The sequence below is a fragment of the Pelodiscus sinensis genome, chromosome 4, assembly GCF_049634645.1.
Source record: "Pelodiscus sinensis isolate JC-2024 chromosome 4, ASM4963464v1, whole genome shotgun sequence".
NCBI lineage: Eukaryota > Metazoa > Chordata > Testudines > Trionychidae > Pelodiscus > Pelodiscus sinensis.
In genome coordinates this window covers 2,886,101-2,909,045 of record NC_134714.1, presented here as the reverse complement: position 1 = coordinate 2,909,045, position 22,945 = coordinate 2,886,101, and the positions used below count along the sequence as shown (strand labels likewise).

At 43.7% G+C, this 22,945-nt stretch overlaps 1 protein-coding gene and 1 non-coding gene across 7 annotated transcripts in view; both read right to left on the bottom strand.

Moving 5' to 3' along the window:
- The window catches only part of PRPF39 (pre-mRNA processing factor 39), a 37,895-nt gene that overhangs the window by 2,982 nt on the left and 11,968 nt on the right, over window positions 1–22,945 (bottom strand). Inside the window, exons 1-13 of one of the 6 annotated variants that reach the window (XM_025183429.2) lie at window positions 22,027–22,050; window positions 19,856–20,225; window positions 19,590–19,752; window positions 19,341–19,459; window positions 18,667–18,834; window positions 17,421–17,586; window positions 16,160–16,267; window positions 13,199–13,363; window positions 12,754–12,880; window positions 12,357–12,625; window positions 11,526–11,710; window positions 10,572–10,646; window positions 2,945–3,065 (exon numbers count right to left, since the gene is read on the bottom strand). In XM_025183429.2, the coding sequence (XP_025039214.1) occupies window positions 2,945–3,065; window positions 10,572–10,646; window positions 11,526–11,710; window positions 12,357–12,625; window positions 12,754–12,880; window positions 13,199–13,363; window positions 16,160–16,267; window positions 17,421–17,586; window positions 18,667–18,834; window positions 19,341–19,459; window positions 19,590–19,676 (1,590 nt within the window). In that variant the 5' untranslated portion in view covers window positions 19,677–19,752; window positions 19,856–20,225; window positions 22,027–22,050. Of the gene's footprint in view, window positions 1–2,944; window positions 3,066–10,571; window positions 10,647–11,525; window positions 11,711–12,356; window positions 12,626–12,753; window positions 12,881–13,198; window positions 13,364–16,159; window positions 16,268–17,420; window positions 17,587–18,666; window positions 18,835–19,340; window positions 19,460–19,589; window positions 20,228–22,026; window positions 22,385–22,945 lie in introns of those variants that run through there. The other 5 variants (XM_025183430.2, XM_075926127.1, XM_006120710.2 and 2 more) reach the window with 5 other exon arrangements.
- On the bottom strand, window positions 12,192–12,279 carry LOC112545405 (small nucleolar RNA SNORD127). Its single transcript, XR_003088869.2, has one exon. It is a non-coding gene; the product is annotated as a small nucleolar RNA SNORD127 (small nucleolar RNA).

The following is a 22,945-nucleotide window of genomic DNA, read 5'->3' as shown; positions in this document are numbered from 1 at the left end:
GCAGGGCAATGGAACAGATGGCTGGAGAGGGGCAGGGACTCTTTCACTGGAGACCAACGCGAGTCTGGACAGCCGTTTGCCTTGAACAGACCCAACAAACCCTGCAGTGGGACTGGGTGACCCCTGTGGTACTCTCTAGCCCTCTGGCTGTGGACACGTCCCCTGCACTCAGACAGCACCTCCTCCTTGGCTTCTAGATGAAGCTACAAACCCATGTCCGTTTGCAGCAGGCTCTCGTGAGAAAGACCCAGTACAAGAAATCCAATGGACCAGCCCCGGGTACTGATTTCCAACACCAACCGGTCAGATGTCACAGCACTCCGCACGTGGTGGAACGGGATACAGCAACTTACAAACGGGGCATGTTCTGAGCCAACTCCCGTCCGTTCTGTACATGCCACTAGTGCTCAGTGTGTCCCTAGACATTATTTTGGGGTCTGACTGGGTTGCTTTCCAGGCTACGATGGGTTCCTCTCTCATCTGAGGTTGGCAGTGATACAATTTGTAGTAAGGAAGTATGGTAACATTCCCACGCTGCAGAGGTAGCCCTCAGACCCTTTTAGAAATGCAGAGCAGTGTCTGTGTGTTGGCTGCCCAACTCCATCCCCTCAGAGTAGAACCTATATTGCGTCCTACACCTTGTTGGGAATCTCTGATGTCTGGAGCCAGGAAGCATGTCATAGAACCACCGTCTTAGCCATGGACCCGAGCTGCATGCCTGCTCGTAGGGACATCTTCATTCCTAACTGGACCTCTTGGATTACCTCCCTGGGCTCATCTCTGTTTTCTGAAGGAAGCTTGGACATCAAAGCCAGTCACTGTGTCCCCACGTTAGAAAATTGTACTTTTCCACAAGGACTTTGTAGTTCACCCCACACACACACACACCCCCGAGGGTGCTCTCGTTAGACTTTTCTCACACCACTAAGACTGCCAGGGAGCTCTGGAGAGGGTGGGATAAAAATATCCATATCCTTCTGCACAGATACTCTTGCAAGAGATGCCAGTCTTGACCCCACTGACGCACCGGCCGTCAATCAGCGGGACGGCAATCTTGGCTGGGCTCAGTATATTCAGCATATTAAGTTTACAAGATGTTTTTCTTGGTTAACTAACATCTATTTCAGGAGTCTCTGCTTTTCTGTTCAGCAGATCTCAAAATATTCTAGTCAGCTGGTGCTGGGGTCTTGTGACGAGGCTGAGAAGTCCTGGCAAGGCACGACAGTGCTGATCCTCTGATCCTATGCTTGACAATTCCTGGCTCTGTTCCTGGCTCTCTGCTTGTGGTCTAGCAAGCCATGCCCTGCAGAGTGCAGCCTCATCCACTTCCATGCAGGAGATGGAACTCTCCTCCAGGAACCATGCAAAGAAGGACCCCAGTAAACCCAGGTCAATGGTGATATTCCATATGGGTATGACTGGCTTGCCTGCTAATGGAAGTCCAATACTAGCCCCTCTCTAGGGAGAGCCAACTGGTCTATCCAGGGTCTCACGAGTCGACTTCAGAGAGAGGATTCTCTGCCTGAGGGGTGGTGAGAAGGCACAGCCCCGTGACAGCAGGGAGGAACGGATTTCTTCTAGTGGAGCTGCTAAGGCACATGCCAAGGTCAAGCATTCTCTGTCCTTGGGTCTAGGGCAGCAGTTGTCTCAGTAGGATGGTAATTTTCAGTACGGGCCCATAATCTTCCCAACACCCATGTACCGGTGCCATCAGTGACTGTTGCTGGCACCAGTGCTGATGTTTGCAGAGCGGGTGCACCGCGATGCTTAGGAAGGAGTCATTTCTAGCTCTGGATTCAGGGATCTCCTTTCTCCCTCCCCCCAAGGCTTCGTGCAGCCTTTCCCCCACAAGACCACATGCTCTGCCCAGAGCAATGTTTCTCAAAGCAGTCCGCAGATCCACACTGAGGAACACTGGCCTAGAGTTTCAGCCCTGACGTTTGTGTCCTCTCGACACCAGACTTTGATGTCTGCATCTACTTTGGCACCAGCTTTCGGCCTCCCATGTCTATTGGAGGGGGAGCCTGTAGGTGTTTTCTCAGGTACCAGGTGGCATCTAACTCCTCTGGATCCAGACAAACCCTTCACTGATCACTCCAGTGAATGGAGCTGCAGTTCAGTGTCCTGCAACTCCCCCCAAAAAACCGGAATATTCCAAATACGTCCCATATGCACGATTCACTCCCACACAGAAGAGACACTGCTGTGCCCACCCATTAGCAGAATTAGCCTGTCGCATGAAGAGCAAGGCTCAAAGCCTGACGATTTAACAATCGACCACGAGGTGGCTGAACGGTGCTAAATGTGGGGATGTTGAACTGTCAGGAATCGGTCTGGGTGGGTCCTAGTTTATCTGTTGTTTGTGGCAGGTGGGGTGTATTATGGAGAGTTCTGAGCAGTTTAGCTGGAGCTAACGCCTAACAGACATTAAGTTCTATCCTGCTTCCATGTCCAACGAGAGGAAACAGAGGGAGCGTCACAGGAGGCCACCCACCAAGACTGGAAACACAGACACTCCGTGACACTCCCTCTCAAATGGATGACCATAAAAAGCAAGTCAGACTCAGTTAAGCATGCAAGCATTTTAAGAGGCCAGCTCTCTGACACAGCAACCTTGCACTGGCCTTTCTGCAGCAGTGTGGGCCTCCGACGCCAAGGCAAGGTGCCGCCAGCATGAAGAGAGGCGGATTTCCCTCACCTGTTAGCGTACTCTGGGGTTGTATCTGCAAGCAGCCAGGTCACACAAGAGCTGGCCCGTGCCACGCTTGCTCCACTAGAGAGGAAGAAGTTCACACAGTGGGCAGTGCGAGTACACAAGGGAAGGGGGCAGAACTCATTTTATCTGAGACATTAAGTATCTAATTGCAGATAAAGTCCTTGGGGGGTAAATTAGAGGGTATAAATTCAAAATGTAGAGTCACAGACAGCGATTACCCATACGCACCTGATACCATGCATTGTAATTATATGCAACTTGATTAGCTTGCATGTCTCCATCCATCATTTGGGTCGATGCCAACGTCACATCGTCTGTATGAGCTTTCTTCTCACCTGGCTCCCCGGATCTGCAAAAGTAAATGTATTTGGTTTCACAGCTTTTAATACACGATCTAGAAGGCCTTGACTTCCTACCCACATGTGTATTTGTAAGAATCGCGGCAATGCTGCTTTGCAGAAGTGAACCGGAGCTGAAGATGGCAGCATGTAATTTTTCAAAGCTACTCATTCCGACCCTAACCACAGACAGAGCGACCCATCTTTATGTAATCAAGTTCGGGCCCCAGGCTATCGTTATTTATGGCAGCAGTGCTCGTTAGCCTCTCTGCCTTGTAACCTGTACATTCCTGACTCCGCCAACACATCTTATGTTGAATAAGGGACTAGCCTGAATTTGCTAAACATTTGGGGCACGCTCTTAGCCAATACGGGAATGATGGGTAACTAAGCAGAGTTGTAAACTAGACACTTCCTTTAAAAACAGAACTCATTGTTAGGTTGAAGTGTTGCCTAGGCCAAACTTGCAGGAATTCTCCCTGAGATGCTACACTCGATGTTATTTGTAGCCTCAGGTAGTAACCCTAGAAGTCTGGCAGTCATGGTTAGGACGGTAGGAGGAAGAGTGGATTTGTAGGGAACAGTGCAAGCTCTGAAATGCTCACATGCAGACTTGTATGCAATGCTGTGATGTTTCTCTGCAAGGTCAGAAAGTTGCAGCTAAAGGGAGACGGAGGGGCCAAGGGAACAGGGAAGGCCCTCTGTCCCCAGTACTCACCTGTCTGAAGGTAAAGGGGACACACACACTTGATCAGTGAATTTTCCTGTCTCCTAGGCCTATTTCAGGAGATAGTCAGGCCTGGCTGTAGTCACACTGACTGTGGGGACTGAAAAGAGATTCGCACCTTTGCAAGGCCTGAGCTTGGCCCTGCCTCTGGTTCTCTTGGATGCCAAACAAAGGTTCTCGCATAAGAAACAAGCCTCAGGGGACAGGGACTGTTCACACAGCGAATGTGGAAACAAGTGCAGTGTGTAGCACCCCCGGTGTCTGCTCTTCTCCCGGACACCCATCCCCTCACAGGGCGCGGATACGGCCACCTCCACTACACAAAGTGACAGAGGACACACTTTTAAATGCTCTAATCTGTGGAAAGGATATTCCCCCCCGATATCCATTCGCCTACAAACAGTCCCAAGCCTCCTGCTGACATTCCTATAGCTGCCAGGCATTGTCAGCAACGATTCAAATCCCTGAGCGCCAATCTAAAAATGCTTATGAAGAGGCAAGGAAAAGCTGGTTCGGGGAATGTTAAACCCCACTTCAGAGGTTTAAGAACCTTCAGAGCTTGTTTAATTTTCTCCAAAACTCTTTTTTGTACGAGGCACTTTAACCTCGTAATCTAACCAGTCTCAGATACTGGCCCAAGATGCTTGATGCAACTTCTGGCGGATATTTAAGGCCATTTGAATGACTATTTGGTTATTTCAGAAAAGGCCAACTGAATCCAGCCAGCAGCTTTTCAACTCGTATCTAAGACATTAACCCCTTGCGACTCCAAAAGGTCAATAACTTACTTCTATTAACTTGCAAGTTATTCCAAAAACAAAACACGTTTTTACTCATTGACTTTTCAACATTGTGTTGTTTATTCGAGATGTTAAATATGATCTAGTAACGGGGTTTTAGTTAATGGAAGCAAAGTGCCAGCTGATAGTGTGCCTGTGAATAGGCACGTCCTGCTCTGCTCTGCCCAGAGCTAATTTAGGCCTTAGCTGGAATCCCATGTTCCATTTTGGACACCAATGTAGAGAATGGGAAAGGATCCAGAGGCTTCATCCACCTCCCATATCCTACAAATCTGTACAATCAAATGGTGCTCATGAGCCCCTTCTGTTTGCTAATTTTCACTATTTTTCTAGACATGGAATTTGTTAAGGTATTTTCACCCTAAACTTTTCATTACTCCAAATATCAGAGGGGTAGCCATGTTGGTCTGAATCTGCAAAAGCGGCGAGGAGTCCTGTGCATGCGTCTGACGACGTGGGTCTTTGCCCACGAAAGCTTATGCTCCAATACATCTGTTAGTCTATAAGGTGCCACAGGACTACTCGCCGCCATTACCCCAAAGGAAGAGCTGAGAGAGAGTTTTTAGCTATCTGATCTATGAAGCCAGACTATTTAAAACCAACAGTGGGAACAATGAGTGATATTTTGGAGATGTAATATTTGTAAATTCTACTTTGTCTTCTTTTATACTCTTGAAAACTAGGGCCAACATTTTTCTTAATCAAAACAGATCTCCTTTGTAAAGCACCTTAGAGTTACTTTATGGATGAAAGCCCTCTGGTCTGCACTTGGAAAGTCTCCTGGCTGGCGAGATGAAGGCAGCTGAGATACTAAAGGAATCAGCCAGCCGGTATTCTACAAGGAAGAACTTGCTACGGGGCCGGAAATGACGTGTCGTCAACACCACTGATAGCTTTACTCTGATGGCACTTGTGGGCCTGCCTTCAGACAGCCATCCTGACCCCCTGAAGGTTCCCTTGCCTTGACTTGCTGGGAATGAGACCTGCATGTCCCCCTGATGAATGCCAGGGAGAGAACACCGCCCAGGATGGAGTCCCTCAGGAAGCAGGTAAGAAATCTGTAGGAGATTGCAACTCCAGGAGCAGGACTTCATCAGCAGGATGCCTGTGAAAACATCTGGGATGGAAGATGCTAGCTGACTATAGTGGCAGCAGAGGAGGACGGAAAACCAGCCGTTCTACGGGAAGAGACTGGTTGCTGGCAATCACAGGCAGCGAGCAGTGCTCACTTCCCACTCAACACCCCATCCCTCAAGGGGAAGAGCCGGTACGCTGCACTGGCAACAGGAGAGGAGGGAGCAGGCCCCACAGTCCCTAAGGCTGGGAATCTCACTGCCACAGTACCCAAGAAGAGGGAGCATGGGGTACTGGTGGTTGGGGACTGCTGAGGGGAAAAAGCATTCATCTGCTAACCTGATATCATGTTCGGGAGGTGAAGCCTGCATCCAGCTATTATGCTAAGGCTGTCCCTGTGATAGCTACCCCCTGCTGCTCACCTATGTGAGAACTAGAAGATCAGCAGTGACTACAAGGCTCAGGAAACAAGGGTGAGAGTCTGGAGCTCAGGTTGTGTTCTTGTCAATCCTGGTTGAGGGTGAAGACCCAGGGCAGGCATACGGGCACCCTGGAGATGAATGCATGGCTGCAAGGATTAGCTAAGAGCAGCACATTTGAGACAAACTAGGTTCAAAGGGGGCAAGCGGTCGGCAAGGGGGACGCTGAAACGTACAAGATTGTAAGACCCAAGAGGCACACCAGTGTGGGAAGCTGCGCAACATCTTAGATGCCTACATACAAATACAAAGAGTATGAGGAATAAACTGGAGAACTGAAGCATTAATCCATAGGTTAATGACAACTTATCTGGCATCACAGAGACCTGGTGGGATAAGTCCCATGACTGGAATACTGGGGTAGAGCTTGTTCCAGAAGGTCAGGCAGAACAGAAAGGGGATGACTGTGCATGAAACATCACAAACATACACACGTTCTCTGTGATGCAGGACCACAGCAGAGGCAGACCAGTTTAAAATCTCTGGGAGAAGATTAAAAGGATAAAAAATAGGGGTGACAATGTAGGGTCTTTTATAGACCACCAAATGAGGAGGTGGTGGAGGAGGCATATCTAAAACACACACCACATACCAATAGTAATTGGGGATTGTACCTACTCGGGTATCTGCTAGAAAGCTAATATGGCAAAACGCATTTCCAGCTGGTTCTTGGAACGTATGAAAGACAATTCTGTTTGAAAATGTGGAAAGAAGGAACTAGGGGCAGGCATTTGCGATTTGATTCTGATCCGCAGGCAATAAACCTGAAGGTGAAAGGCCGTTTGGGTGAAAGGGCTCATGAAATTAGATTTCAAGGGGAAAAAAAGGAGGAAGAGCAATACCACCAGGACAATCTACTTAAAAAAAAGCAAATTCTCACAAACACAGAAAGCTTGTAGGTAAGCGTCCATGGAAAGAAAATCTAAGCAAAAGGGATTTAGAAGAGATGACAGTTGTGCTAGGAGCAATACGAAAGGCAAAACAGGAAACTCTTCCCCCGTGAAGGAAAGAGGAAGGTTTGTAAGAGACCAATATGGTCCCATCAGGTGCTCTTTGAGGACAAGAGCATCAGAAACTAACCCTACAAAAAAGGAAACATGGACAAATGCTAAGCGGGAGGACAGAACAGCAGCACAAGTATGTAGGGACAAATGAGTTACAGTGAGCCAGGAACACAAGACAGTGAGAAGTTCTTTAAACACATTTCGGAGCAGGAGATGAAGGAAAGTGAACATCTTCTCCTTAGTGGGGAAGGAGAACTAGTGATTGATAACATCACAAAGACTGAGAAAAATTCATTTTGCTTCAGATTTCACTACGAAGGTTAATTAATAGTGACCCGATATTCCACACAATATTAACTGCAAGGGGGAAGAAATGCAAGCCTAAGTAGCCAAAGGACAAGTCTATATACATATATTCTAGAGATTTGTATGTCTGTCTGCGAGTCCATTAGTTCAAGAATTCCTCCTAAACGGTAAGAGCTAGGGCCACCAAATTTGCTATGCAGCTTCCTCTTCTCCTAAGTTAAATCAGGGATAGGGTTTGATAATGCCACGAAAATGAGAAGTGCTGGAATGGGACTGTTTTCCATAGCATGGTAGGGAGGGGCACAGAGGAGGGATGCGATACTGAGAGTGGCCACTGGGGGCAGCCACACCTCCATGAGTGTGTTTAGCAGGGCTGGGGCTCTGCCAACTTGCCTGCCATCAGGCCAGGTAGGAGCCTGACCCAAACCCTCCCCTCCTAGCCCTTGGCTGCAGCACCAAGTGGGGAGGAAGGGGCTGGAAGGAGAGAGAGAAGGCCCCTTGGATGGGACCGCTGCCCTGAAGCCCATCTCACCCACCAATCCTCTCTCTCTCAACTCCCATGCCCCCAATCTCCTGCCTTGCTCCCCCACATCCCCAAGGCCCTGCCCTGACTCCTGCACCCCCACCACTGCCAGCCCTCTGCCCTGAAGGACCTGGGAAAGGGCTGGGTAAATCTTCAAGTATACTGATAGAGTACAGTCAAGTGGACAGAGCCTGATGAAATTCATCCTAGCGTAGTCAAGGAACTGATGGAAACACTCTCAGAACTCTTAGCAATTATCTTAGCCCACTCCTGCAGGATAGGTGAGGTCTCATCTAACTGGAGAAGCACAGACACACACACACGGGAACAAAGAGAACCTGAGGAATTACAGACCAGTCAGCCTATCTTTGATACCTGGAAAGACACTGGAACAAATTATTACACAATCAGTTGGTAAGTACCTACAGGATTATATGGTTATATGCAATAGCCAGCATGGATTTGTGAAGAACAAGTTATGCCAAACCAACCTAATTACCTTCTTTCACAGGGCTGCTGGCATAGCAGATGGAAGTGTGTGTGTGGGGGGGGGGGGGGAGAGCAGGCATGATAACTCTTCAAGTGAAGTCAGTCTTGACAGCTGCACATATTCTGATAAACAAGGGAGGTGTGGTCTAGATGAAATGTTTGTAAGATGGGTGCATGCCTGACTGACAGGCCCTAATCAAAGACTGTACCACTGGTAATAACTGTCTGGGTATCTAATGCCCATACTACAGGCTGACCCTCTCTAGTCCAGCACCAAACCAGAGAATTTGCCAAACCCCAGGAGGTCAATGTCATCTTGCAGCATTACCAACTGCTACTGGGCTCTTGGAAAACATTGAGGGGTAAATCAGAGCTAAACAACAATGCAGAACACAGAGCCAGGACTAGTGGCTGCAAACAAACTCTATGAGACTGCAGGAAACTTGGCCACACCCAGGATAAGTTGACATCCGAATAACTAAAATCAAGACGGACCACGGATGTTGCTGGACCAGAGTGCTGGCCTAGAGAGGTTCAACCTGCATTCAATATTTTCATTAATAATTTCAGTAACGGAGTCAAGAAGATGCTTATAAAGTGCGAAGATGACACTAACTGGCAAGCACCTTGGAAGACAGGATGAGAATTAAAAGTGACCTTGCTAAATTGGAGAGTTGGTACAGACACTTGCAAATTACTTCACTTAGGAAGGAAAAAAGTCAAATGCACAACTACAAAATGGGGAGTAACTGGCTAGGTGCTAGTACTGTTGAAAAAGACCTGGGGTCATAGTGAATCACAAAATGAGTACGGGTCAACGTGCACAGCTGCAAAAAAGGCTTATGTTCTGGAAATGTTATACGTAAGGACAGGAAGTAACTGTCTGGCCACGGTGGAGCATACTGTCCAATTCTGGGGGCCATACTTTAGGCCACAACTGGACAAATTACAGAGTGTCTAGAAGAGAGCAACAAAAGTGATAAAATGTTTAGAAACCCTGACCTATAAGGACAGGTTAAAACACCTGGGCATGCTTAGGGTCTGGAAAAAAAATTATCACCCATCCCACCCTAGTCTTCAAACATGCTAAGGAATGTTATGAAAACAGCAATCCATTGTCTCCATGTCCACCGCAGAGAGAACAAGTAGTAAGGACTATAAGAGAGTTTAAAGAGAAGCTGGATAATTTCATGGAGGTTAGGTCCATAAAAGGCTATTAGCCAGGGGATAAAATGGTGTCCTTGGCCTCTGTTTGTCAGAGGCTGGAGAGGGATGGCAGGAGACAAATCGCTTGATCATTGTCTTCGGTCAACCCTCTCTGGGGCACCTGGTGTTGGCTACTGTCGGTAGACAGGATACTGGGCTAGATGGACCTTTGGTCTGACCCAGTACAGCCATTCTTATGTTCTTATGTTCTAAGGGGCTTAATCTGCAGTAAAGGGAGATTTAGGCTGGGTTACAGGAAAACCTTTTTTTAAATAAGAGTAGTTCAGTTCTGGAATAAGCTTCGAAGGGAGACTGTGGAACCCCCATCATTGGAGTTTCTCAAGAGCGGGTCGGACAGACACTTGTAAGGCATGGTCTAGGGTTACTTGGTCCTGCAGCAATGCAGGGGGACAAACCTGATACTTCTGGAGGTCCCTTCCAGCCCTGCATTTCTACGATTCTATGGGGGGAATGCGGTGTTTGTGGGTTTTTACACTTCCAGGATTCTAATAGCTTCCAGAATAAGCTTTTGAGTTTAAGTACTTGTGGGATGCAAATGCTGTAAATGAAGGTAAAAAAATGGTACAGTCAAGTCAGAGATAACTAGATGCCTCACTTATTTGATATTTACTGCCTCTCCCTTTTCTTTTAGATCTCCTGGGGAACATGATGCAAAACCCCTAATAGTTTATGAAAAACCCAAAGTACTTAATGATAAGTATGGGCAGTCCGTGACATTCTCCAAAAGCATTTCAAAACTTTTTCATCTTCGATACACTACACATAATTTACACTCTGACTTCTGCAAAACCCCAGGATCCTGTCTTTGATTCCCCAAAATTCAAAGCAAAGCCATTATTTCACGAACTATGAACTGACTTGGAAGCATGAAAAGAATATAGCTCATACCCATTTTCTGCTTTCCTTTTTAAAGAATCCTGCTCTTTTAGAAGTGTCTGATGTTCATCATAGGCATCTAAAAGCCTGAAAAAGAAAAAACACACGTCCCGCAAAATCTGTTTAGTGTGCATGTGACATTTTTCAAACAGTTCAAACGATTAAGCTACTAACCCCTGCATCTACCATCCATTTAATCAAAGGATGTTTTAAAGTGACAATTATTAAATGTGTCTTTCAGATTAATTCTATGAAGCTACGCCAAGGTAAACTAATTGTTTTTAAATCAAATTAAGACCAAAAGATTAAAGCTATTTACTATGAAGTGAGGAAGACCAAAAAGCTTGCTAGTTTGAATTATTTTCATGTGTAATGTGTGTGTGTGTGTGTGTGCGCGTGCGCGCGCGTGTGTGTAAAATGAAGATTTTTAGTGGCTTGTGAACAGACATTTTTCCCACTACAGTACCAACTTAATTACTTGCAGTTGTGTTTATAAACACATTTATACTGCACCAAACAAACATGGTGTTTTAGATTGTTGTGATAATTCATTTACAGATCTAAAGACCTTCCTAGTAGTGTGAAAAATAGAGGAGTTCAATGCTGTATGAAAGCCACATAATTATCAAGTAACATACTTTGTGCATAAAGCAATCCATTTTCAATTGGAGCAACAATTTTTTATATTGCCCAGAAACTTCATTTACATCTTAATTTCATTTAATTCAGATTCCTCTTACTACTGAAGTTCAAAACCTGACAGACCAAAATTGCTCCTTCCACCAGCCATCTCCTTCGACACAAGTAGGTCTGGCATTACCTCCCTATTCTTTTCGTTCTTCACATCTCAGATATTTTGCCCGCAGGACCATTCCTGAGACTTACATGGATAGTTCCCATGAAAGTTATAAACAGAACCTCATTCAGTGACGCCCTATTATAGTCAGAGGACAGAATAAATCTTACTTGTTCACATCAGAACCAAAATCTTCCAGAAATTCCACTTTTCGCTGAGAAAATGTAATCCTCATTTTTATGGACAATGTACCATTGACAGCTTTGTCGAAACATGTGAGGATGTTCTCTTCGTTCTGCTTGAGATCCCCATTATACTCCATTTCAAGTAAATTAAGGTACAATTTAGTGTTCTCCTGTATAAAAAAGTTAGTGATTGCTGTAAAACAGTGTTTGCCCAAGTACATCACTAGCATCTTTTTCTAGTAAGTTCAACGGCTTTGCACACTAGAGTGTCCTAGCTCGTAAACAGACATTCTAATGTAGTCAATACAAAGGTTTCCCCTCTCAGAGTATACATTTATGTGCTGTTCAACCTGTGTTGTTCTATATACAAGTGCATGTGGTCTACAGTAGATCTGAGGGGACATGTCCTCTTGCAATTAGTATGAAGGCTGGAAGACCAAGCAGTTCTGGCACCCAAATTAAGTGATCCCCAGATAGTAACACTAGCAATGGTATTTAATCAGTTCCTTCCATGCACTGTTAGCATCCCAGCATTGTTTGTAACCCTTGAAAGGGAGCAGGGCAGAGGATAACAAAGGTGTCTCCGAACACTAGTGGAATCCTGGACGCTCTCTGAAGGGTGAGCAAGGCAAGAGCCATAACCTATAAGTCCGGCAACATCAGCTTAGAGGGACTGGTGTCTCCATGTAGCAAGAATATGCTTTACATACAGTGTGAAAACCTGTCATCATTGTTGCCGTATTTTAAAGCATTGACTCAAAAGAGGAAAGTAATGAAATCACAAGACTGCTTAGAAAGCCTCCAGGAAACACATACTTTGTCTCTCTCAATGGCTTCCATCAGCACTTTTCTTGCTTTTGGAAGGTTCTTCTGAACTTTGAAAAGATGTCGAGCTAGTTTGATGGCATAAAATGATGATTCACCACTTGATTTAGCATTCTTAACAGCTTCCTGAAGCAGGTGTTCAGCTTCTTCCATGTTTCCATGTCGGCGTTCTAAGCTAACTCTTCGCAAGCGAACCATTGCGAGTCCCAGAACATACTCCTCAAATGTTTTCAAAATTCTTCTTGCTTCGTTGATGTTCCCTAAAAAAGTTAGATAAATATTCAATGCAGATCTTTCTGGGACACCATCACCTCATGAAAAAAATCACTGCCAGGAACAATCAAAAAGCTAAATGTAAGCAGAAAAGGCACACTAAGATGGCTCTTACCCTGCTGTTCTTCAAAGGCCGCCCATAGCATATGAACCGTTGGCTTCTTAGGGAGGTGTATTGTACAGGCTCTGCTGTAGACATGCCTCACTCCTTCAATACTGTGATTCTCCATGTACTTGGCATACTACATTTGAAAACAGAGTATAGATTGAATAATTTAAAGTTTATTTTTAGTCTTTAAATACATGACAGAACGATAAAATTCTTTTGTTTAAACCCATTCAGCACCTTTATGGAACCACTAGACTAGTTTCTGTAAGGAAGGACGTAGAGAGGCAACGAAGTTGGCATATGCAGCAGTCAAATCTGGTTGCAAGCAGACCATCTCCTAATGCAACAGATACAGTTATATATGAACAACATTCAACAAGAGTACAAAAGGTTAGTCACTAGATTAATGTTTGCAATCCGTAAGAATTGCTGAGTCAATCACTTCCCTTACCTTAATCCAGAAGTCCTCATAGAGGGCACATGAAATAACACATCTTTCAAAAAGGACCACAACTCGCTCATGAGTCCCATTTTCTATCTCAAATTCTAAGTACTCTTTCCAGTTTTTCAACTGGGCTTTCTCCAAAGGCTTTACATGGAAGTAAGGTCGTTTGATCTGCAACAGATGCAGAATATGGGAGTCAAATTCAACAACTTCATCAAAAACACACAGTAAGAAACTGTTTGGATGTCGCAGACCAAACCCTTTGACTTTTCAGAGTATTGACCTTATGCAGGCTATTCGAATACCCAGGTCTGAATGGACGTTTAAAGGGATACTGTAACTGCCTAGTCAAGCTTGGGCCAAAATCAAGGTCTTGTGAAAACAGCTTTTCTAACAGTATTTTTTAAATAAAGAACTCACAAGTGTAATACTGTTAGTACTCAATCCTCTGCCTTGTCTGCAACCCAAACGTGGCAGCACTGAAAAGTTGTGAGAGACTAAGAGGAATATGCTAGAGGTCTACAAAAATCAAGAATGGTGTGGAAAAAGTGACTAAGAAATGTTATTTATACCTTCACATAACACAAGAAGCAGGGGCCACCCAGTGAAATCAAGATGCAGTAGGTTTAAAACAAATAAAAGGAAGTACTTTATACAATGCCCAGTCAATCTGAGAGACTCCTTGCTAGGGGATGTTGTGAAGGCCAAAATACAGCGGAGTTAAAACATAAAAAGAATTAGCTAAGTTCATGGAGGACAGGCCCATCAATAGCTACTAGTCAAGAGCTGGGAGTGGACAAGCGAGGATGAATCCTCACTACACTACACCTGCCATTAGACACAGGACACTAGGCGAGATGGTCCAATGACTGGATCAGTATGGCTATTCTTATGGCTTTTTGTAAAAATCCTGATCAGGATCCTCAGATCAGGCCTAGCCACTTTGCAAAGCATTGCCAATGTATTATGGCCCCAAAGGAAGCAATGGGGCACTGACAATCCTGCAGTGGAATAGAGCCAACCCTCTAAGTTGCTGGCATGACAAGGAAAGGGGGACCCATATCACAATTCTCCTCTGGTTTTTGAGCATTCATAGCTACTACAGGCCACTAAGTCTGTACAGACCTTGTTCTGCTTTAGCACGGAACAGAGAACTCAACGAAATCATGGACTGAAATCTATGCAATGGAAAAAAGCTTTAATGCAACCATGCCTGACCTACACTTTTTGCCCTGGAGTAGCTTTTCCACTGTTTTATTCATAAGCTTTCATTTCAAAGTTATTTTTTACGTGCAATAATACAACTGCTAGTGTAAAATCAACAGAAAACTACTGCTAGACAAAGAGAAGCAAGGGCAAGAACTCCCCATGTCTCCATTGCCTTCAATGAAACATGAACCTCAGAATCCAATTTGAGACAACTCATGCAAACATTAGGCATTGGCACGCTTTTCCTCGTTAAAAACAAAGTTGAAGGCAAGAATCACGTTTCTATTACTTTTGCACAATAAACTTATGAGAATTCAGAAGCTGACACTGCAACAATAAAATTTCCCTTTGCTAAATACATACAATTTCATATGCCTGTTTTGGTTTGACGGACGGCTCGGAGGCAAACACAATGCAGTGAGTGCAGCACAAAGTGGTGTTGCTGCATAGCGTGACATGCAGCACCAGACTTTGCATCTAGTTTTACTCTTTACTTTGTATCTTGTTGACAACTTCATTTAAGATAACGTAAGAAACCTTCCCCCCCTACAGAGTACAGGTGGGACCTCGCTGGTCCGGCACTCTCAGGATCTGAGAAGTCCCGAACCACAGTTTGCCAGACCTAGGGAGGTCAACGCTCCCCTCCTGGCTGTTGGACCTACTCGGTACTGCAGGCTCCCTGCCACGGCTATGCTCATGCCCAGGGTCGGGGCTACACTCCTCAGGGTGCTGACCCCAGCTGGGGCTGCGCTCTTGGACAGGGTTACACTCCTCAATATGCTGAGCCGGAGCTGTGCTTCCAGCCCCCGCTGGTCAGGGATATGCTCTCAGAAGCCGGCCCCACTGCCTCCAGCTGGGCAGGGCTATGCCACAGATTACTGGAATTGAGAGGTTCAACCTGTAGTTTTACATCTGCAACATACCACATTTATGACAGTACCTACTTACACACGGTACAAACGATGCTATATGTGAAGTTTACACAGTTCAAACCATTTGTCTGCCCAAAGCTTTACAGTAATTTAGTCATAGAGAGGTAGCCAGGTTAGTTTTTCCTTTTGTTTTAGCAAGATCAGACTATGTAGCACTTTAAAGACTAACAAGATGGTTTAATAGGTGATAAGCAGAAGTGGGTCTGGCCCACAAAAGCTCATCACCTATTAAACCATCTTGTTAGTCTTTAAAGTGCTGCATAGTTTTTCCTTTTGGTTTAGTAATTTAGTCAGTTCTGGTTCCCAGTTTCATGTTCATGCCTTTAAACCAGGGATGTTAAATTTAGATTAATCAGCTAATTGAATAGTTGGTGCAATTTGCATCGACTATTTGATTAGTCAATAGGGCGCCTCTGCCTTTGAAGTGTAGCAACAGCCCCAGCACTGTTGATACATTTCAAAGGCGAAAGCGCTGTGGGGAGCACAGGGCCAGAGGAGGACTCAAGCAATCACCTGCTGGCTCCAGGCTCCATGCAGCGCTGCCTCTTTGAAACTCTGCATGCAGCCTGGGTGGTGTTTCAAAGCAGCAGACCCTGGTCTCCACACGGTCCTGCTGCTTTGAAACACCACTTCCCCCCCCCCTGCCCACCCAATGCCTATTTCTGATAGGGGCAGCAAGGCAGGGGGGACGGGAAGAGTGACTAGTCAACTAGCGTGTCTACTATCCGATAAGCATGTACTTATCAGATAGTCGACTAGTTGTTCACATCCCTACTTTAGACCACCCTGCCTTTCACACAAAAAAGGCTAACACGAGAAAACTTACTCCTTCTTCAAAGGTCCACCTCTTGCTGACTTCATGTTCATTGTGATTAAACATTTCTTGACGCATCTCTTGGATCCTATGTCTCATGTTTTCTATTTCAGTGATTAGCTAAAGATACACAACAGAAGTGATTAATACTGGTCTGTAAAACCATAGAACCACAATGCTAGAAGGGACCTCGAGAGGTCATCTATTCCAGTCCTCTGCCCTCATAGCAGAGCTAAGTATTATCTAGACCATCCCTGACAGGTATCTAACCAGCTCTTTAAAATCTCAAATTAAGGAAAGTGCACAACATCTCTAGGCAATTTATTCCACTGCTTAAATTCCCTAACTTTCAGGGTGATTAAGTCCATTGCTTCTTGTTCTTAACCTCTGAGGATAGGACAAGTTCTCTCCCTCCACCTAATAACCTTTTAACATACTTGAAAACTTACATCCCCTCTCCCGGTCTGCTCTTTTCCAGACTAAAGTTCAATTTTTCCAAACTTCCCTCAGAGGTCATGTTTTCTAGACCTTTAATCATTTTTGATGCTCTTCTCTATACTTTCTCCAGTTTCCTCACATCTTTCCTGGAACTGTGGTGCCCAGAACTGGATACAATACTCCAGCTGAAGCCTAATCAGGGTGGAGTAGAGTGAAAGAATTACTTGTCTCTTTCTTACAACTGCATCGAACTATAGACTTGATATGCATAAATGAAAATATGAAAGCTGCACAGCTACTTCAGGTATTGTCCTGAACAAGTGGAATAAAAGTGCACATTGTCTTAGTTCTCACGGTGATGGACCACCTCTTAATTTTTGGAAGTGGTATGAATCTGAGATGGGTCATATCCAAACAGGATTTCATCTTTAGATTAGTACAGTTCCAAATGAGTACTTTTTTCTAGTTGGTACCACGCTTTTGCATTTCCTTAAACGAGCACAGATCTGCATGGGACATTACTAAATAAATACAAACTCACAAAACACGACTTTTACCCTTGCAAATGTATTTGAAGGAGTCAAGGTTCAGTGCTAACATTTTGCAGGTAACTGCTTTTCTTTCAAACCTGTGTAATGTAAGGGAGATCTCTTCTCATCTACACAGCAAATCACAAACTACTAACTGCTACTCTTTGGCTAAAATATAGGAGATGACACTCACACCATCAGCCAAAAACATAGTACATACCTGCACATTAAAAAACCCCTTCTCTTAGCCACAGCAGATTCAACAAACATGCAAACGTGTTCCTCCACCTTGCCTGCATATTTACCTTTGCAGGGTCAGTGATGTCTTCAATTCCAGAAGGAAGGTCATCTCCAGGTGGACCATCATCCCCAGCATGGCCACTGACAGAAGCCAATTCCCGGCGCAGACGAATAAATTGCTCAGGAGATAAGAGATCTCGAGGCAAATTATTTTGTATGTGTTCTTTAAACCTGCAAAGAAACAGCATTCTTTTACCCAATACTGTTTTTTTTACACAATTTTTACGTGCTAAATTTTTAAAAATAACCTAGAACTCTGCTGGAGATATGACTTATCTTTGTATTATATACATTGTCAGGTGTACAAAGTAGTTTCCTGTTTCAAAAGGATTCAAGTCCTATGCAGGGCAAGCATTAAAGAAAGGATTCTAATCGTGAATACATTTGCAAACTGCAGTGGGAAAAGGCAGTGAATAGGATAGCATGGGATAACGTTAATTCTCAGGGAATGACCAGTTTGCTGGGAATTCCTAACAAAAATGTTTTTTAAAAGATTGCTGCACCTCTTAAGTTGGGTTTCTGGTTTTTAAATGTTTATCCTATCCAAATTAATAGATATTTACACTATTTAAAAATGAATAAAATATTTTTCTTCAATTGGTTTATAGTAAAAAAACCCCGCAGTTCAGCCAAGTATTGCTGCAGGATACAGAATTAGAAGTGGAATAACCTAACTTTTCAATCAGAGGCAGCCATTCCTTGGTTAATCCTGTGCGTGTCCCCCGCCAACAATACCCAGACCTTCCTTTTCACCAAAAAGGAAGTCATAAGTGAATTTTGACATTTTTGGCATTTCTCTAGGTGGCAGTTCCTAAACCTGGTGTCAGTGCTCCAAAGAATGACAGTAACTCTCAACTAACTGGTTCACAGCGCCAGGCACTACTGATTTAAATGAACTGTCCTTTGATACATTCATTGTGTGAAACATTTTCCATCAGTGGGAGGTCTTGTTGCTTCTTGTCACTTTGATGGCTCCCTAAAGAGAAGTCTCTGTATATCAATGAAGGTGCAAACATATTCAGTCTCCAATTTTCTATTAGCCTTATTTTCATTTGTGAAGAAATGCCAGCATGTGAAACAATATACTCAGTGTCAACATAACTAAAATGTAGATTCTAAAATACAGATGCTAGAGTAAGACAACTACACAAATATATTTGTTTATAATTAAGACAATTACCCAAGAGCTTTGTTTTTTTATACGTATGCCTATTTAGCACAATTAATAGTATGAAGTTAAGTTATCCTTACCTCTGGAAGTGATGGCTATAGAGTTGCGTTGGAATCCCCAGGATACGATCATATATAGCTGTAACTTCTCGTAGGTTGCCCTGTTCATTTTCCCAATTTAGATACATTTCCCATAGTTTGTCAGAGCGGAAGTCTGTCCCTGCAGCCAACACTGCATGTTCATAGGCTCTGAAAAAGGAAAAAAATGTTTACCAGCCATTTCTGAATGTAGTACTTCAACTATTCAAGTAGTAAGAAGGATTTGATGGATTTTTTTGGTAAGAGCCTTTGAATATTCTATGTAGCTTTTACCTCAATATTTTGGGGATTCAAATGATCTGTGTTCCCAAATATATTCTGTAGACATAGGATAAATACAAGATCTTTTAAATAAGCAGCTCTACAGTGATTTGTCTTAATATTTTCACAATAAAAGAAATAAGAACAGAAAAATGACCCATAAACAAGAAATCAAACCATTAAAACCCATGAAGAGTTTCTCCCTAAGAGCTTATTCCCAAGGCTCTCAGGAGGAGTGAATACAAGACAAAAACGTAGAGACATCGATGCAGCTAGATGCTACATAACTTCGCTCTCATGGCTAAAGATTTTACTCTTTCATGTAGCTATGTATCATTTACAGCTTCATCTATGTTTCTCTTAGGTCTTTAAAAAAAAAAAAAAAAAAAACTTACCCTCTAACGGTATTATTAGTTTCAGAGTCATCAGGATCCAGTGTCTCTTTTAAGAAGTTTATATAATGTATCCAAAGATCAACACTAAGAGGTATTGCCTGCAGCCCTCTCCGATACACCTATGAAGAGAACAATATAAACTATACTTCAAATATTTAATCGTGTCCCAAGAGAGAGGCATCACTGTGTTATCCGGTGAACCTTAGAAATACTAAGTACTGGAATTTTGTTTAAATAATCTACCATTACCATTTGGGTGGAGGTTGGATAGAACATGGCAATGTTCTGATCTCCACGTGCGGAGTCTTGATCTTCAAAGCGCAGCGGTCCCTGCATTCTGACCCGGTTGTGTGGGCAGGCTTTGGGGTACAGACCATAGGGCACAGACCCATTAGAGCATCATTGACAGCGTCTGACCAAAAATGCAATAAGACGTAGCAATTGTGACCAGCAAAACAACTATATTGTTTTGAAAATGAGAAATAAATGTAAGTGACAGAAAAGCCCTGCCCTACTTGTTAAGCTGCAGTGTAATACAGAGGCTTGCACTGCAAAGCTTGACAAACTGTTGAGGTTTAACGCACCTGCCAACAAAGAGAGAAAATATTAGCTACAAATGCCACAAAAAAGTGACAAGTGCAAACAAAATCCCTATAAATCTGACCATTTTGGTAGGTACTGGCAGCCAAAATGACTTGCAGTGGTTTAGTCATCATTTGGCTTACAGGACCCAATGGCTAGAGCCAGCTACCTACGTACCTCATCCGACTGTTTAACGTTGCCATGTCGCTTTTCAAGGTCTGCATACTTTTTCCAATAGCCATAGCAATATGGATAATGCGTGAAAAATGTGTCAAATGCTTTCCTGGCGGCCAGCAAGTGGTTCTATAAGAAACGTAACAAAATTAGCTTACAATTTTTAAGAAAAAAATGTATGCTCTTCATTAGTTACTTGAAACTTACACAGAAAGCACCATTGCAATTCAAACATAGAAAGCGATGTTGGAACATCAGTGTTTTTCGGTAGTTTTATGAATGAAGGTGCAAACATATTCAGTCTCCAATTTTCTATTAGCCTTATTTTTATTTATGTGAAGAAATGCCAGCACATGAAACAATATACTCAGTGTCTGAATATCCAAGAGCACAAATAATTACAACACTAAGGCCTAAGCTAAATTAAGTTGCAAGCAGGCACAGCAGAAGTGTTCCCAAGCTATTCTGCTAGCATCAGTCAGAACCTTCTTCCTTCCACTTCAGCCACTGCACTTGATTGTTTAGACCAGGGTTTCCCAACCTATGGGTTGGGACCCAAATATGGGTCGCCATTACATTTCAAAGGGGTCACCAAGTGTCTCCCCAGGTGGCTCTGCCTCCTCTCCTCCCCCTGTTTTTGAACTGCCCTGGGTCACCAAGACTTCCTGAATTGTCAAAATGGGTCCCCATCTGGGAAAGGTTGGGAACCGCTGGTTTAGACATTCCGACACACAACCGTCAGTAGTGCTCCAGATTTTCAGTGATTCTAGAGCTCATGTCATTCATGTAAATGCACGGGAAACACAAAGTAAGTTTTGCACAAAACTAAGCCAGCACTTGAACTTTTAACAACAGACTGAGAAAAAGCCATTATCTGCTGGCATCTGATATCTATCTGCATTACAAGTGGTGTCCGTATTTACTCTTAAGTGTGACTCTCCTATTTTAGTGCTAGGTGCTGGACAAGTAGCCTTCATGGATGTGAATGTGAACCCATGTACACAATTAACCGATGAGCCTGTGCTCATCAGTTAATCTTAATGATTACACACAATGCCCCTCCCCCACCCTCCTGTATCAGAAGGCAGGGGGAGGGGACGGGAAGCCACACATAGCAGCTCCCACAGAGCCACCTGCCCTCCTCTCCCCCCCTCCCCCAATTCTGATACAGAGTCAGCAGCGCAGAGGGAGGGTAGGGTAGGCAGGAGCTGATGATCGTGGAGACCCAGCTTAAAAGCCGGATCCTGCTTGTTCCCCCACTCCTTCATGTATGCCTGTAACTGCTGTAAATTTCAGAGGTCACACATTTACAAAAATAAACACATTTTAACATCCCTAGCATTTGCTAGCTAGACTGTAATGCAAGTAAAATGTGTGTCTGTAGACAAATGGAGTGGTTTTAAAAGGATTTTACAAGAAAACAAAACTACTTAATCTAATTAGAAAATTTCAGTGCTCTCAAGACTTATCCTCATTTTTGCTCTCTACTAGTCAATGACATGGCACATCACAGCTGGCCACCAAAATTGACCAGAGCTAGGGTCCCCATGCTTTGATTTTCCATACTCTCTGACTGCAGATGTCAGGCTAGGATTGCTCAATAATTGCCCTGTTCATTCCTTCTGAAACATCAGTCCTTCGGTTCATTCCTTCTGAAACATCAGTACTGCGGTAGATGGACCACTGGTCCCACCCAATATGGCCATTCTTATGTCCTTTTGTATGGGGCTAGAATTCTTTATGTATAAAGCACAGACATACATGCATCCTTGAGGAAAAAAAACATGGCTCAGCAGCACACTGAAATCCAGAATCACTGTCTTGAAATAATACCTGCTACAGATTAAGATACAACTTTAAATACAAGACTGGACTCAACCATGCCTTAATTCATCCCGCTATGCATTTGTGGGGAAAACGATACACTAACCTCCTGCTCTGCATACTGCAGTAGATACACCCAGCCTGTGAAATCCTGGGGATTCAACTCCACTACTTTCCAGAACTTCTCATATTCAGGGGGGAAATGAGCTTCAACATCAGTTGTGTGTAAACTTTGAATATCTGGTATTTCACTCTCTTGAATAGTCTCTTCATTTACACCAGGAGAGCTATCAGGAGACTGTTCCATCTCCGTGACGCTCATAATCTCCGTGCTAAAGTCCATAAGCTGCTCTCCTGCTGCGTCAGTGCTGTCGACTTTGTTATCATTGCTTTGGTTAGATTCATCCTCTGTATGATCCGAGTTCTGCATAGTTGCTGTCAGTATTGTTCTGTTGAATGATATCCTATGAAAATAGATTAAAGATTATCATCTTCCAGATGCCAGTACAATTTAAGTGTCAATTTTTAAATTATCCTAATTGGTGTAGAAAAACACTTCCATTTAATTCAACTGAATTGCAAGAAGAAGGTAATTTTAAAAGATTTATAATCATTTCCATTTGATTGTAAAAATGTGTCCTCTTTTAAAAATAAAACATTAATAACCAATAAAATACCATGTTCCCTCTGATGAATGGAAAAGCATTGTTCAGCATCTGACTGCAAGTAAAAGTGCAGGCAACTTTGTTCTCAGGTACATCCAGGTTTTTTTTGTTTTGAATTAATACTGCTGATCGAGAATGAAATCTTCTTCACTTAGTGACCGGTTAACCAATAAGCAACTGTCTATTGGTTAACGGTCCTGGTTAACTGCAACACCTCCCCTCATGTGCTGTGCATTAGTCCCAGCCCACCTGTCCAAGTTTTAAATGAAGAGCACGCAGGACAGCCACTTGCCACCCTGCATTGCCTCTGACACAATTGTTAGTAGAACAGTATTTTTCATTTGGAAAACTTGTTTCTCT